Source organism: Aquarana catesbeiana, linkage group LG03 (assembly GCF_042186555.1).
Source record: "Aquarana catesbeiana isolate 2022-GZ linkage group LG03, ASM4218655v1, whole genome shotgun sequence".
Taxonomy (NCBI): domain Eukaryota; kingdom Metazoa; phylum Chordata; class Amphibia; order Anura; family Ranidae; genus Aquarana; species Aquarana catesbeiana.
The window spans coordinates 77,302,215-77,317,758 of record NC_133326.1 but is presented as its reverse complement, the minus strand read 5'-3'; the positions used below and the strand labels follow the sequence as shown (position 1 = coordinate 77,317,758).

The following is a 15,544-nucleotide window of genomic DNA, read 5'->3' as shown; positions in this document are numbered from 1 at the left end:
CTGGTGAGCTCAGCAACATAAAAAGACATGGATGTCCACGGAAGACAACAGTGGTGGATGATAGCAGGATCCTCTCTATGGTAAAGAAAAACCCATTTACAACATCCAGACAAATGAAGGACACTCTCCAGGAGGTGGGCGTATCATTGTCAAAGTCTATAAAAGAATTGTTGCTCTACATAATGATGGCCTAGGCTATAAGAAGATTGCCAAGACCCTGAAACTGAACTACAGCACAGTGGCCAAGACCATACAGTGGTTTAACAGGACAGGTTCCACTCAGAACAGGCCTCGCCATGGTCAACCAAAGAAGTTGAGTGCAAATACTCTGCGTCATATTCAGAGGTTGTCTTTGAGAAATAGACATATGAGTGCTGCCAGCATTGCTGCAGAGGTTGAAGGAGTGGGGGGTCAGCCTGTCAGTGCTCAGACCATATGCCGCACACTGCATCAAATTGGTCTGCATGGCTGTCGTCCCAGAAGATGATGTACAAGAAAGCCTGCAAACAGTTTGCTGAAGACCAGTAGACTAAGCACATGGATTACTGGAACTGTGTCCTGTGGTCTGATGAGACCAAGATAAACTTATTTGGTTCAGATGGTGTCAAGCGTGTGTGGCGGCAACCAGTTGAGGAGTACAAAGACAAGTGGGTCTTGCCTACAGTCAAGCTTGCTGGTGGGAGTGTCATGGTCTGGGGCTGCATGAGTGCTGCCAGCACTGGGGAGCTACAGTTCATTGAGGGAACCATGAATGCCAAACATGTACTGTGACATACTGAAGCAGAGCATGATCCCCTCCCTTTGGAGACTGGGCTGCAGGGCAGTATTGCAACATGATAACGACCCCAAACACACCTCCAAGACGACTACTGTCTTGCTAAAGAAGTTAAGGGTAAAGATGATGGACTGGCCAAGCATGTCTCCAGACCTAAACCCTATTGAGCATCTGTGGGGCATCCTCAAATGGAAGGTGGAGGAGCGCAAGGTCTCTAACATCCACCAGCTCCGTGATGTCATCATGGAGGAGTGGAAGAGGACTCCAGTGGCAACCTGTGAGGCTCTGGTGAACTCCATGCCCAAGAGGGTTAAGGCAGTGCTGGAAAATAATGGTGGCTACACAAAATATTGACACTTTGGCCCAATTTGGACATTCTTCCTCACTTTTGTTGTCAGCGGTTTAGACATTAATGGCTGTGTTGAGTTATTTTGAGGGGACAGCAAATTTACACTGTTATACAAGCTGTATACTCACTACTTTATATTGTAGCAAAGTGTCATTTCTTCAGTGTTGTCACATGAAAAGATAGAAAAAAATATATTTTTTGACATAGTCCCCTGCTACATTTGTAACCTTATCCCAGCATTTAACTAATGCCTGGACAGCTTTGACAAAGAGAGATTTATCAGTACGCCTGAACCATCCTAGGACAGCCTGCTTCACTCCATCCTCAGTGCTGAAATGCTGACCTCCGATGAACTCTTTTAGGAGTCCAAACAGGTGGAAATCACTTGGAGCGAGGTCCAGGGTGTAAGAGGGATGTGGCAATACCTCTCAGCCGAGTTGCTGTAATGTGTTGTCCTGGACAAACAGGACGCCGTTAGTGATCAAACCAAGCTGTTTTTCTGCAGATGCACATCACACAACATTAATATTTACTGTTGATAATGGCACCATGGGTAGAAAATCCACATGAATAACGCCATGTTTGTCAAAAAATTGCTATCACTTTACCTGCAGACGCAATTGTTCGAATTTTTTTGGTGGTGGTGAGTCTGTGGTGGAGCTGTTCCACGCACACTGTTGTCTGCCACCTTCATTAATGGTCTCTGGACTGGCCCATGATATGTGCGCCACCTACCAGTAATAGAACACATGCCACCTACTACTGCATGTAGTACGCTAGCATCCCTTTTTATACCTGTAAAATGAAAATTCTCGGTTTGACTTGAATGCCCCTCGTAGATATACACACTTTAATATTGCATAAGTAAATGCCTTAAAGTATATGTAAACCCTCACCTTGTAAAACAATCTATTCCATTTTAAATAGGAATGAAAAGAAACACATTTGTGTATACATATAAAAACATTTCCCTTTTTTATAAATGATCACATACCCCCCGTTCCTCTGTTCTGTTGCATAAGGATCTTAGAGAGAGGGAGGGGACAGCAGCACACTGGTCTTTCCAGTTAATGGCTGTGTGTGTGTGTGTGTGTGGAGTGTGTCAGCACACGTCTGATCATTGGAGAAGAGCAGTTCTCGTCACACTGAGAACTGACCACACTACTCTCTCATGCGTAGTGTGGTCACTTTTTAGTAGACAAGCAGAGGGACTGGCTGGAACACCAGAGATTTCACACAAAGGAAGCAATACAAAAAGAACAGATACTTTCTCATACAAGTACATGGTACAGCAGCCAATAATCAGGAATATGAAATGTTGGGTTTACATATTTTTTTTACTTTTACTAGGTATAGTTTGCTTTAGGTGCTTATTCATATTAATACTTCAAATACCGTTTCAGAACAAAGAAAACCATGGATTAGTGGAAAGATTGACTAGTTTGGCTTCCACTCACGCACATGATAATGATAAACTTCATAAACTCGAATCAGATCTGGAAAAATCTGTTACTCGGTTGAAGTCACAGGAGGAAAAGGGGAAGAAATACAGAGATGACACTGAGCAGGTCAGTGGACTTTGTTCTCTATAACACCGCTCTTCTATATAGCATGGTGATCGCTGGAGGGAACATTGTACTTTTGTCTTCATTTTTTTCATGTCAATATTTCTGCTGCCACTAGAGGGCACACTAATCTTTATGTCAGACAGCATTTGTGTATGTGATTCGGCTGCGAGGCTTTGCTTATCATGCACACAAATCTTTCTGTATAATACAACTGAAATCAGTCTGTTTTTGTGAATAAGTTATAATGGTCTGGGTCTGGGAATGGACGTCTGATGATTTCACCAGCTTTGTATACGCCCATCTTCTAGATATATAGATGTGATAAATCAGTTTCATAACTATATTTTTTATATTTAGCTATATATATATATATATATATATATATATATATATATATATATATATATGTAGAAATGGGACAAATAGGATTCTTGACCATGTAGCTGGATCTGTCCATGTATGCCTAGCTTCATTCAGTCATGGGTAACGGCTCCTGTTTTGCCTGGGATTGTAGGCCCCCATATCTGACTACTACTGACTACTTGCTTTAATAAATAAAGCTGTAATTTCATATTGGCAAGATACAGTGCATATAAAAAGTCTACACACCCCTGTTAAAATGTCAGGTTTCTGTGTTGTAAAAAAAGAGACAAAGATAAATCATTTCAGAACTTTCTCCACCTTTAATTTGACCTATAAACTATACAACTCAATTGAAAAATGAACTGAAATCTTTGGGGGGGGGGGGGGGGGGGTAAAAATAAAAAAAACTAAAATAATGTGGTTGCATAAGTGTGCACACCCTCTTATAACTGGGGATTTAGCTGTGTTCAGAATTAAGCAATCACATTCAAACTCATGTTAAATAGGAGTCAGTACACACCTGCCATCGTTTAAGATGCCTCTGATTAACTCCAAATACAGGTTTAGCTGTTCTAGTAGGTCTTTCCTGACATTTTCTTGGGTCGCATCCTACAGCAAAAGCCATGGTCTGCAGAGAGCATCAGAGGGATCTCATTGTTAAAAGGTATCAGTCATGAGAAGGGTACAAAAGAAGTTCCAAGGCATTAGATATACCATGGAACACAGGGAAGACAGTCATCATCAAGTGGAGAAAATATGGCACAACAGTGACTTTACCAAGAACTGGATGTCCCTCCAAAATTGATGAAAAGATAAGAAGAAAAATGGTCAGGGAGGCTGCCAAGAGGCCTACAACAACATTAAAGGAGCTGCAGGAATATCTGGCAAGTACTGGCTGTGTGGTACATGTGACAACAATCTCCCGTAATCTTCATATGTCTGGGTTATCGGGTGGAGTGGCAAGACGGAAGCCTTTTCTTACCAAGAAAAACATCCAAGCCCAGCTAAATTTAGCAAAAACACATCTAAAGTCTCCCAAAAGCATGTGGGAAAATGTGTTATGGTCTGATGAAACCAAGGTTGAACTTTTTAGCCATAATTCCAAAAGATATGTTTGGCGCAAAAACAACACTGCACATCGCTAAAAGAACACTATACCCACCGTGAAGCATGGTGGTGGTATCATCATGCTTTGGAGTGTTATTCTTCAGCTGGAACAGGGGCCTTAGTCAAGTTAGAGGGAATTATGAACAGTTCCAAATACCAGTCAATATTGGCACAAAACCTTCAGTCTTCTGCTAGAAAGCTGAACATGAAGAGGAACTTCATCTTTCAGCATAACAATGACCCAAAGCATACATCCAAATCAACAAAGGAATGACTTCACCAGAAGAAGATTAAAACTTTGGAATAGCCCAGCCAGAGCTGAAACCTGAATCCCATTGAAAATCTGTGGGGTGATCTGAAGAGGGCTGTGCACAGGAGATGTCCTCACAATCTGATTGGTCTGGAGTGTTTTTGCAAAGAAGAGTGGGCAGATATTGCCAAGTCAAGATGTGCCATGCTGATAGACTCATACCCAAAAAGACTGAGTGCTGTAATAAAATCAAAAGGTGCTTCAACAAAGTATTAGTTTAAGGGTGTGCACACTTATGCAACCATATTAGTTTAGTTTTTTATTTTTACTTCCCTCCACCTAAAAGATTTCAGTTTGTTGTTCAACTGAGTTGTACAGTTTATAGGTCACATTAACATTTACTGCGGCAGGGCGACCCGGCTGCGCAAAATAACATACGTATTCCTTTTTGAGTTTTTTGCGGGTCTGGGGCACGCACGTACACCACTGGCGACCTGCTTCCGCTGTGATTGGAAACAATGGGACCCGACGATCGTTGACAGGAGAGGCAGAAGGGTGGTCTGCCTTGTTTACATAGGCAGACCGTCGTTCTGTCAGAGAGGAAGATGGAGATCTTGTGTTTCTGCTACGTTGAAACACAGATCCCTGTTTTCCTCCAGTTATGCCATCCCGCATACAGTTAGAAAGCACTCCCTAGGAGCACACTTAACCCTTTGATCGCCCCTGATGTTAACCCCTTCCCTGCCAGTGTCATTAGTACAGTAAGAGTGCATTTTTTTTTAGCACTGATCACTGTATTAGTGTCACTGGTCCCCAAAAAGTATCACTTAGTGTCCGATTTGTCTGCCGCAATGTCGCAGTCCCATTAAAAATCACTGATACTAGTAAAAATAAAAATGCCAAAAAAAACCCCAATGTTTGTAGATGCGATTACTTTTGCGCAAACCAATCAATATATGCTTATTGGGATTTTTTTTACCAAAAACGTAGCAGAATACATATTGGCCTAAATTAATGAAGAAATTTGATTTTTTAAAATTTTTTTTATTGGGAGTGTTTTATAGCAGAAAGTAAAAAATATATTTTTTTTTTTCAAAATTGTTGGTCTTTTTTTGTTTATAGCGCAAAAAATAAAAACCGCAGAGGTTTTGAAACAAAGCTCTATTTGTGGGCAAAAAGGACACACATTTTGTTTGGGTACAGCGTTGCACGAACACGCAATTACCAGTTAAAATAGCTCAGTTCCAAGTTGCAAAAAACGCTTTGGTCAGGAAGGGGGTGAAACCTTCCCGGGCTGAAGTGGTTAAAGGTGGAAAAAGTTCTGAAATGAGTGATTTGTCTAATTTTTTTACATCACAGAAACCTGACATGTTAACAGGGGTGTGTAGATTTTTTTATATCCACTGTAACAAACAATTTAAGGGCACATTTATGTTGTTGTGCTGCGATAACATGCATTGTTTTTCTTGTTAAGATTGAGGTGTTATGCAAATTATTATGCATTGAAACAAGGCAGAACATTATTGAAGAATTCCAGATATGGCTTTTTTTTTTTTTGGATGAGATGGAGAGGTGGGACAGTGACATCCCGTTCCCCACCCGGTCCAATCAGAGAATGCTTTGCATTCATTGAAAAATTGAAAATAATTCTCTAAATGGTGCTCAGGCTGAGCAGGCCAACCTCCTGTGTTCCAAATGCAGCAGGTCAGCCGCTCATCACAGGACCTGGAAGCAAGTGGAGATCATTGGAGTAGCAATGCCTATTACAGTGATTTTCAGCTTTTATGGCTCAGTCACATGTGTGGCAGGGACTGCCACTTCTCTAAAAAAAAAAAAGTGATTCACGCTTGGATCACTTTTCATAGGTGTTTGACAGGCGGTGAGTAGGCAGTATGTCACCTCATCGTCTCCTGTTTTAACCCTATAATTGCCTTGCATTTTACACACTTGTGGCGTGGCCTCATAGAAATGCATTAGTCGCATTTGGAGGTGGCACTACCTGCTGAAAGGGACATGCTGTTTAAATTTTGCAAAGCATCGACATGTGTACAGCCATATGTGGCTGTATGTTAGTGTTCAGGGGGTGGTAAAACCACAGCTCAACCACCTGGCTGCAGGTGTGAAGGAAGCCTTCTAGGGATCCCACAGGTATGGTATATGCAAGGTTAAATTGATCCAACTTGGACCAATGTAAATGTGTTAAAAAAAAACCATATAAATCTTTAGTGTGACCATGAAAGGTACTATAAAGTGCTGAGAATTATCCCACTAAGCAAAAGGGTACGTATAAAGGTACTTAAAAGGTCTACCCTAGTGAAAAAAGTGACTTATGCTAAATAAACAACATGATATGTAAAAAATCCGTGAATGACCTACTATAAAATATGAATAAAGTCAATAAGAAGTGACTGAACATGTGAATAAAGTGATCATACCACAATAGATAACAATTATAATGTGGGTAAAGTGCCAATAGTGACAAAAATCTGTACTTAAACATTAAAAATGTTATGTGAAAGGCAAAGTCCAAAAATAGCTGGCAAGTATGTTCTTAAGTTGGCAAGTACGTATTAAGTTTAACAAGTCCAAGGATGATCCAAAACACACTTGGGCAGATATTCACACGATGTTGACACTCCAAAGAAACTGTGATAACAAATGGGCCACCACCATTGAAGAAATGGAGGCTTACCAGATGTCGATGACCTGGAGAGGCTTACGCCCCCAAAGTCATACAGGCTTATAAGTCAGCTGGCTTGATGGATACTCCGGGCTGAACTGGCACGACAGATCCAGGGTTAGACCGACACATGTTAGAGGATCATCAAATAGGCTTCGTATTGATACAGGAACAAGAGCGGTATATAAGTGGGTCCACCCGATGCGTTTCAACTAAAAAGTCGTCATCTGGGGATTCTGGGGGCTCCCGTTTTAGTAAATCTCCCCCACTCTGTTTTACTTGAATTTGGTAAGAATAACTAATGTATTCCCTAGATGTTTTGTCATCAATATGATCGTGAAAATGTCTCTCTTCTTTTAGAAAATATCAAAACTACAAGCTCAGAATGCTGATCTTCAGGAACATAAGCAGAGACTGGAGACCCAACTGGAGGAAAAAACCCAAGAGATGAAGGGTAAAGTATTTTCAGACTGACAGAACTTTTATATTATTATTAGGTTTGTAAAAATAATTAAATTGTGCTGCTTTCTTTTTTCTGCACAGATAAAATGGATGAACTTACCAACCAGCTTTTTGCAGATGTTGAGAAAGAGGGAAAGCATAGAGTGTATGTATAGCTCCTTTCATATGTGATGATTCTACTCTCTTATCATGAATAAAGAAACAAACTGGGCTCCTTTGTTGAAGGACATGCTCTGTAGGGTTATGGAGGTGGAGATAATTTCACATACACTTTTTACCTACCTAGATTTTTTTGTAGGTTGCTTTTAATAAAATCACATTCATTACATTAAGTATTAATAAAGAGCTTTAGTCACTCACTCAAAACACTGAGTTAGTATTATTAAATCATTTTCTTCCTTGTGTGTGCGTATCCTCATAGGGGACATGCAAAAGTAAAAGAACACATCCCTGGGCACCCTTTACATATGCATGTTCCAGGGAGGGACCTGGCCACTTGCTGGTGTAGATTTTAGCTATGCATTCCGCCCATCGGTTACTTGGTTACATTCTTTCAGACCTGCTTCTAGAACAGTAATCAGGCAACTGATCAACACAGCTAAAGTCTGCACCGTCCACTGACCAGCAGGGAGGAACATGCTCATTTAAAGGGATGCTGGGGTTATGTTCTTTCGATTAGGCTCAACGCTCATCATCACTTTCTGCTGTCATTGCATCTAATTGCATGGCTACAAAGGGAGATGTTGAGAGAGCAGAATGAATTGTAGACACAGGCATAAAGGACATTAATGCAGATGGGGATCTCTAAGGTACTTATGGGGATTTAATGTACACAAATGATGAAACAACTGAGAATTGAAACTTGAAGCATATATGTATTTTTTAAAATTTTGTTAAGCTTTAAAGCGGGATTCCGTCCTTAAAAAAAAAAAAATTAAAAGTCAGCAGCTACAAACCCTGTACCTGCTGACTTTAAATAAGTACTTACCAGTCCTGGGTGCCCGCGATGTCAGCCGCCCGAGGCTGACCCGTCCCTCGCCCCCTGGTTCTCGGCGCCGCCATCCTAGGTAAGGGAAACAGGCAGTGGAGCCTTGCGGCTTCACTGCCAGTTTCCTACTGCGCACGCGCAAGCGGCGCGGCACTCTGTGAATGGCCCCATGGTGTTCTGGGAACACACAGAGTTCCCAGAAGACCACGGGGCCACTCACCGAGGAGCAGAACACGCCGTGGAAAAGGAAGAGGCAGATTAGGAAGACTGCCTAGTAACAAGGTTTTAGGTAAGTTTAAATGTTTTTTTTTATTTTTTTTAGGATTTTTGGTGAATTTCTTTTTTTTCAGGGTGGCACTCCACTTTAATGATATTAATAGTAAATATGTCATATTTTAAGATTCCCAAACTCATCTGCAGGACATATATGTGTTACAGAGGGGGCCGGTACTTTCTTTTTGGATCATAGCTATTGATTTAGGTGTAACATATATGTCAATTATTGCTGTTTTTTGTTTCCATAGGAAGCTTGAAAAACATTTTGAAACCCAGAGAAAAGATTATGAAAAACAGATAAAACAACTGAAGGAAGAGATTGAGATCCTGAAAGGAAAAAACAAAAAGCTAGTAAAAGAGGTAGAGGAACAGACAGCCCATAATGGTGAACTACAACTGCAAGTAGCTCAGCTCTCTAACCAGGCAAAGGTAAGAAAAGGTCAAGTCCTGATGTCAGTCTATGGGGCCGATTTACTAAAGGTAAACGGGCTGTTCGCTTTGCAAAGAAAGTTTGCCTATACCCAAGAATACCCAAATATGTGCAAGAAAAATTAAGAAAATAAAACTGTATTTTTGCTTGCTCATGATTGAATGATTGAATTCAGCAGAGCTTCACCTCATTTCACTAAGCTAAATGAAAATTCCTACGCAAGGTGAACAGCTTATTTGCCTTTAGTAAATCAAACCCTATGAGGTTGATTTACTAAAGGCAGATATACTGTGCACTGCAAGTGCATTTGCTCTAGAACTGAGGGGTAGCTCTGCTGGTTTCTATAATCAAATCATGTACAAACAATAATGCATGTGATTGAGTATTCTTTGAAAAGTAAACCTCATTTACTAAGCTCTGGAGCAAGTGCATTTACTGTACACAGAATATTTGCCTTTAGTAAATCAACCCCTATGTGTTACGCCCTTCTTAGTGCATGCACAACATGGATGTATGAAATTGCTATCTTTCTATAATATTCTAGGCAGAGTTCCAACACATACGGACATCTACTTTATTGGTATGTGGTAAAGCGACACTGTAGCTAGATATATCAGGGTGGATTTGATTTAAATCAAGTCGATTTAAATCATGATTTAAATCACTAGTTAAAAAGGCTCGATTTAAATCATATTTTTAAAGAGCAACTGTCACCTCTGTCCCAGAGCGGCTCCTCCTCTGACCTGCTGTTGACTCAGACCAGCCATCTTCTCATTTGCCCTTTGTAGCCGCTTTTGGCTGTGGACATGGGTCACCATGGGCACCCTGACTGGTCTGTGGCTACAGAGCCCCATACACAACAAACTGTGTGTTCTGACACCTTCCTATCAGAACCAGCATTAACTTTTTCAGTAATTTGATCTACAGTAGCTCTTCTATTGGAGTGGACTACACATGCCAGCCTTTGTTCCCCACACGCATTGGTGAGCCTTGGCTGCCCATGACCTGTTGCTGGTTCACTGGTTTTCCTTCCTTGTACCACTTTTGGTAGGTCCTGACCACTGCAGACTGGGAACATCCCACAGGAGCTGACCCTGTGGTCTAGCCATTACAATTTGGTTGTTGTCAAAGCTGCTGAAATCCATACGCTTGCCCTTCCTTTCTGCTTTCAGCACAACAATTTCAGGGACAACATGTTGACTTTCTGCCTAATACATTCCACCCCCTTGCAGTTGCCAATGTAATGAGATATTTAATGATATTTACTTCACCTGTCAGTGGTCATAATATTATGGCTGATCGATGTGTGCATACAGTATATATGCATCTGTAAAAGCATGGTATTTCTACCTACCTGTTTCACCACTGGTGAATTGAATATTTGTTCTCATTCCGAACTTGAAATTTTGGTAGAATTTTCAGCATCCTTTACTTCTCAGTGTGCTGGAGGCCTTTGGCCCTTGCTGCGCACTGTGGCTTCACCTGCCAGCCACTATGTTATTGGTGTGTCTTAGGTACGCAGTATTGACATAGTGGCAAGCAGCTGGAACCACAATGGAGACACATTAGTAACAAAGCGGGTGTTTTGTGCACTATGTGAGCATCAAAAACACCCAGACATTTTGAATGCTGAGGAATCTACTAAACCTTTTATCTCTGCAAGAGAAGAACGATTTAGTTTACAGCTGGTGGTACTATAAGTAGAAGTACTGTTCTTTTAGGCCTCTTTCACATGGGCAGCAGTGTTCACTACCCCCGAAGAGTGATCCAGTGTGATTTTTTTACAGCCAATTGGGGATTTTGCATGGAAATATTGTATCGTACCTGCTGTAATTACAGATATGGAATGCTCATGTCTATCGAGACTGGGGCGCAAAGGTTTGCTTCCAACGAGACACAAAGGGGGTCTCCTTGGTGGACCTACCACTGTGCCACTTGGGTGAGATAAGCTGCCTGGTAGTACCTATAGAGAAGGGGAAGGCCTAGACATCCTTGAAGCTTGGGTCTATGTAATATTGTTTTAGCCACTTGAGGGAAGGTACCCTTCCAGACAAAATGTAAGATTCGCCTCTGCATTACTGGAAGTCGGTAGGATGGAATAGGGATAGGCAAGACTTGGGCAAGGTAAAGAAAGTTTTGTAACAACATCATGTTTACAGCCATGATCCTACCTTGTGGAGTTGTTTTAGACACATTTTTGTGCTGGTTCACTAATATTAAGCCCTTGATGAGGAGAAATGCCTTAGAGCATTGTGGAAAACATCAGATTTTTTTGGGATGGTTATTTTCCATTTATAAACAATAAAGATATTTGAAACGCCTAGATAATGCGCTTAGTGCAGCCATGAATTTTTTGTGAAATCCTGTCTCTCTTGCAGGTATCTAAATGTGTAAAAAAGCATAGATAATATGTTGAAACAGGAGTGAATCTAATCTCATTACATGCATCACATACACTGATCAGTACTGGCCCCTTACCTAGGTGTATTGTGAATTTGAAGGATATTCCCTCCTTTAAAAAGAGTGCTATTGTTTATGCCTTTTGTCTGGATTAACTCTAACACTTTCTAAAGCAATCCACGCTATGTAATGACCGCTTACAAATTGTGCTTTCACTGCTATTAGCAAAGACAGAAACTGCACACCTACTCTCGCCTATTCCAGAACGAACCAGTGAGCGTGAGGAATATTACATAACTGCCCCACATTGCTGCCAGGAGTTGTAGGTATTGTCAGTGTGCATCAGAAGATTCCCTCTGGCAACATCAGTTAATCAGCAGGATCATTTGCATTATATAATCAGCTTGTTAGGTGAAAGACCCATCCTTCCCTTGGGTGACCTGTTTCCATGCTTGAATGATAATTACTCCTTAATGTAAGGCGCAGCTTTCATCATTTGTGGATAAACATATGTTTGGTCAGTAGGTGTGCACTGTATGTAGGTCAGATTGATAGTTCGGGTTAATAGAAGGTTGATGATATAGCTTACATTAGTGCATGTTCAGAAAGGCTATGCAAAAGTGCAGTAATCCATAGCAACCAGTGGGATGTGCCCAGGACTCCATTACTAGTACTCCCAAAATACACAGACTGTGTTATCTGAGCAAAAACAGAGACCCATTCAAATTTAGAAATTACAATCACTATAGTAGCTGGAAACTGAAGGTGCTGAAGTTTTACACTTCCATACAGATTATTTTGCCTGTTTAAAGTGTTTTTTTGAAAGTGTCTCTCTCTTTTTTTTTTGTTTTTTTATTAAAAATAACAAACATGTTATACTTACCGGCTCTGTGCAGTGATTTTACACAGAGGAGCCCAGATCCTCCTCTTCGTGGGTTCCTCTTCTGTGCTCCTGGCCTCTCCCTCCACTTGAGTGGCCCCACAGCAAGCAGCTTGCTATGGGGGCACCCAAGCCGCAGCTCCCTGTGTCCATTCAGACATGGAGCCGTGGCCTGGCCCCCTCTCTCCTCATTGGCTCACTGAGTTTGATTGCAGCGGGAGCCAATGGTGCTTCGCTGCTGTCTCAGCCAATGAGGAGGGAGAGTCCCAGACAGCTGAGTCTCTCGTGCAATATCACTGGATTGGGATGGAGCTCAGACAGTGGCGGCCCGTCCATTAGGGGCGCAGGGGCACTGCCCCCCTAATCCATGCGTTCGGCCCCTAATCTACATTTTTTTTTGTTTGTTTTTTTGAACACCTGATTAGAGCCTGAGGCTCAAATTGGCTTCAAAAAAGGATGTGCTCGGGGCGCAGAACACTGTGTGACAATAGCGAATTAATATTTGCTATTGTCCTCCTGATTCTCCTCCCAGGCAATCAGAAAGCAGGTCTTAAGACCCGAATGGCCGAGAGGAGAAGCGATCTCATAGGCCTCCGAGAGAAGCCGCCGTGAAGCTGGAGACCCAAGGTGAAGCCGCCACCGAGGGGGAGGAGATGCAGGAAGGAGCCGAAGCTGCTAGATGAGGTAAGTGCAGGGCTGTTGGGGAGACAGACGAGCAAGGAAGCAAGCGATCAGGTTAGGGGTGGCAATGGGTGTCTTGTTTGACACCCCTCCAAAATATACAACACCAGCCGCCACTGGGGTCAGGTAAGTATTAAGGGGGGCTGCTGCACACAGAAGGCTTTTTATCATCTCAAATGGCATGCCAAATCGGCCCAATGTGAACATGGGCTTAAAGATACTAATAAACTGACAAGATTCTAAATATCATGTGGATGAGGTAAGTAAGAGGAAAGCACATTGGGATGGCTGGGCCAGAAATGGCATTGGAAAAAATTATGAAAAGTGAATTTCTGTCCGAAAAAGGTGAACTTATTCTTTAAAATAGAACTAAACTGTAAAAAAAACAAAAAAAAAAACAAACCTGTGAGCAGACGAGAATCAATATTGCAGAAGAAACATGATGTCTCTTCTGCAACAAAACAAACTTACCTGCCTGCTTGCAATCTTCTTGAGAATGTACACTGCTCTACGTATGTGCAGCTCAGTGTACATTCTTGGCATGCGTATCCCTGGGCCAGAATGAATGAACTTCCATGCATACACATGAGAGTTTCATCATTTCCTGCTGACCAATCAAGATGTTGTTAGTTCTTGTTGGTGTGCCCTCTTGTCCACTGCAGCAACCAGTCACGTGACCCGAGCAGATTAAAAATAGGTGTGCCTATTGTTGGGGCAATTGTTGGGTGGAGGAGGATAGGTGGTATTTTTGGGGTTAAAATCAATGGTTTCTTGTCTGTAATCATTTAAAACTTTCAACAAAACTGTATTTAACTTAAAATGTACATACATCTTTTTTTTTTTTATATAGATTAGATAGGATAGGTAGATGAGGGGGGGACATTTTTAACAATAGTTAGGCTTTTCTTCCCCTCTTTCCCCCTTCCCAAGATCACCTAAAATGATCTAAAATGATGATCAGGGATACACCGCACACATTTTATTCACACCTGTTTATGGTGAGAAAAACCAGCAGATACCGTCCTATAGTCTACGTTTGCTGCATTAATATTTTAAGCTGACATGTTCTTACATTTATGGTAGTCATGTAATATAGCGGGCAGTTTGATTTGAATCACTTTGGAAGTTTTGACCACCAATTTCCTTATCCAAAGTAAAGCTCATTATGAAACAAGCTACTTCATGCCATGTTCATCAGGAAACAAATTGCATTAGTGATTTTAATATGTACTTACTTTGGTATTGCATAATAATTAAAAACCTGAGCTTAGTTAAATAGTCAAATTAAAAAGAAAAAAAGACGCAAAAACTAAAAAAACTGAACTCCAAAGAAAGGCAAAAGAGCATTATAAAGCATAGTTGATGTAACAGTAGATAAGTTCCTTTCTATTCCCCAAAGGCAATCAGTTCCTCCCTAAATCAACCTTCTTCAATATTATTTTTGGTAACAGTAAAGAATTTTATTGTTAAATGTAGATTGTTACATACAGTTGTGCTCATAAGTTTACATATCCTGGCAGAATTTATGATTTCTTGGCCATTTTTCAGAGAATATGAATGATAACACAAACACTTTTCTTTCACTCATGTTTAGTGTTTGGCTGAAGCCATTTAATATCAATCAACTGTGTTTACGCTTTTTAAATCATAATGGCAACAGAAACTACCCAAATGACCCTAATCAAAAGTTTACATACCCCAGTTCTTAATACCACGTTTTGTCCCCTTTAACATCAATGACAGCTTGAAGTCTTTTGTGGTATTTGTGGATGGAACTCTTTATCTTCTCAGATGGTAAAGCTGCCCATTCCTCTTGGCAAAAAAGCCTCCAGTTCCTGTAAATTCTTGGGCTGTCTTGCATGAACTTCACGTTTGAGATCTCCCCAGTATTTTTTGATAACATACTGCATTCATACTGCCATGAATTTTGACCAAATTTCCTGTGCCTTTGTAGCTCCCAAAACATCAGCGATCTACCTCTGTCTTTCACAGTAGGAATAGTGTACCTTTCATCATAGGCCTTGTTGACTGCTCTCCAAATGTAGCGTTTATGGTTGTAGCTAGGGGTACAACGGATCAAAAAACTCATGGTTCGGATCGTTCCTCGGATCAGGAGTCACGGTTCGGATCATTTTCGGATCAACAAAAAAAAAATCTCCCCCACTGTAATATCCACAATCTCCCTATTGGCAGGGTGTGGCAGAATATTGGCAGAGTATTGCAGGGTATTGGCGGGCATATTGGCAGAGTATTGGCAGACTATTGGCAGGGTATGGCAGACTATTGGCAGGGTATGGCAGACTATTGGCAGGGCATGGCAGAGTATTGTCAGGGC

The 15,544-nt window shown here is 41.3% G+C and overlaps 1 protein-coding gene across 2 annotated transcripts in view; it reads left to right on the top strand.

Annotated features, from left to right (window-relative positions):
• The window catches only part of LOC141131445 (unconventional myosin-Vc-like), a 206,199-nt gene that overhangs the window by 119,762 nt on the left and 70,893 nt on the right, over window positions 1-15,544 (top strand). For both annotated transcript variants that reach the window (XM_073618725.1, XM_073618724.1), the window contains exons 22-25: window positions 2,528-2,692; window positions 7,453-7,546; window positions 7,636-7,699; window positions 9,067-9,247. In XM_073618725.1, the coding sequence (XP_073474826.1) occupies window positions 2,528-2,692; window positions 7,453-7,546; window positions 7,636-7,699; window positions 9,067-9,247 (504 nt within the window). The remainder of the gene's footprint in view (window positions 1-2,527; window positions 2,693-7,452; window positions 7,547-7,635; window positions 7,700-9,066; window positions 9,248-15,544) is intronic.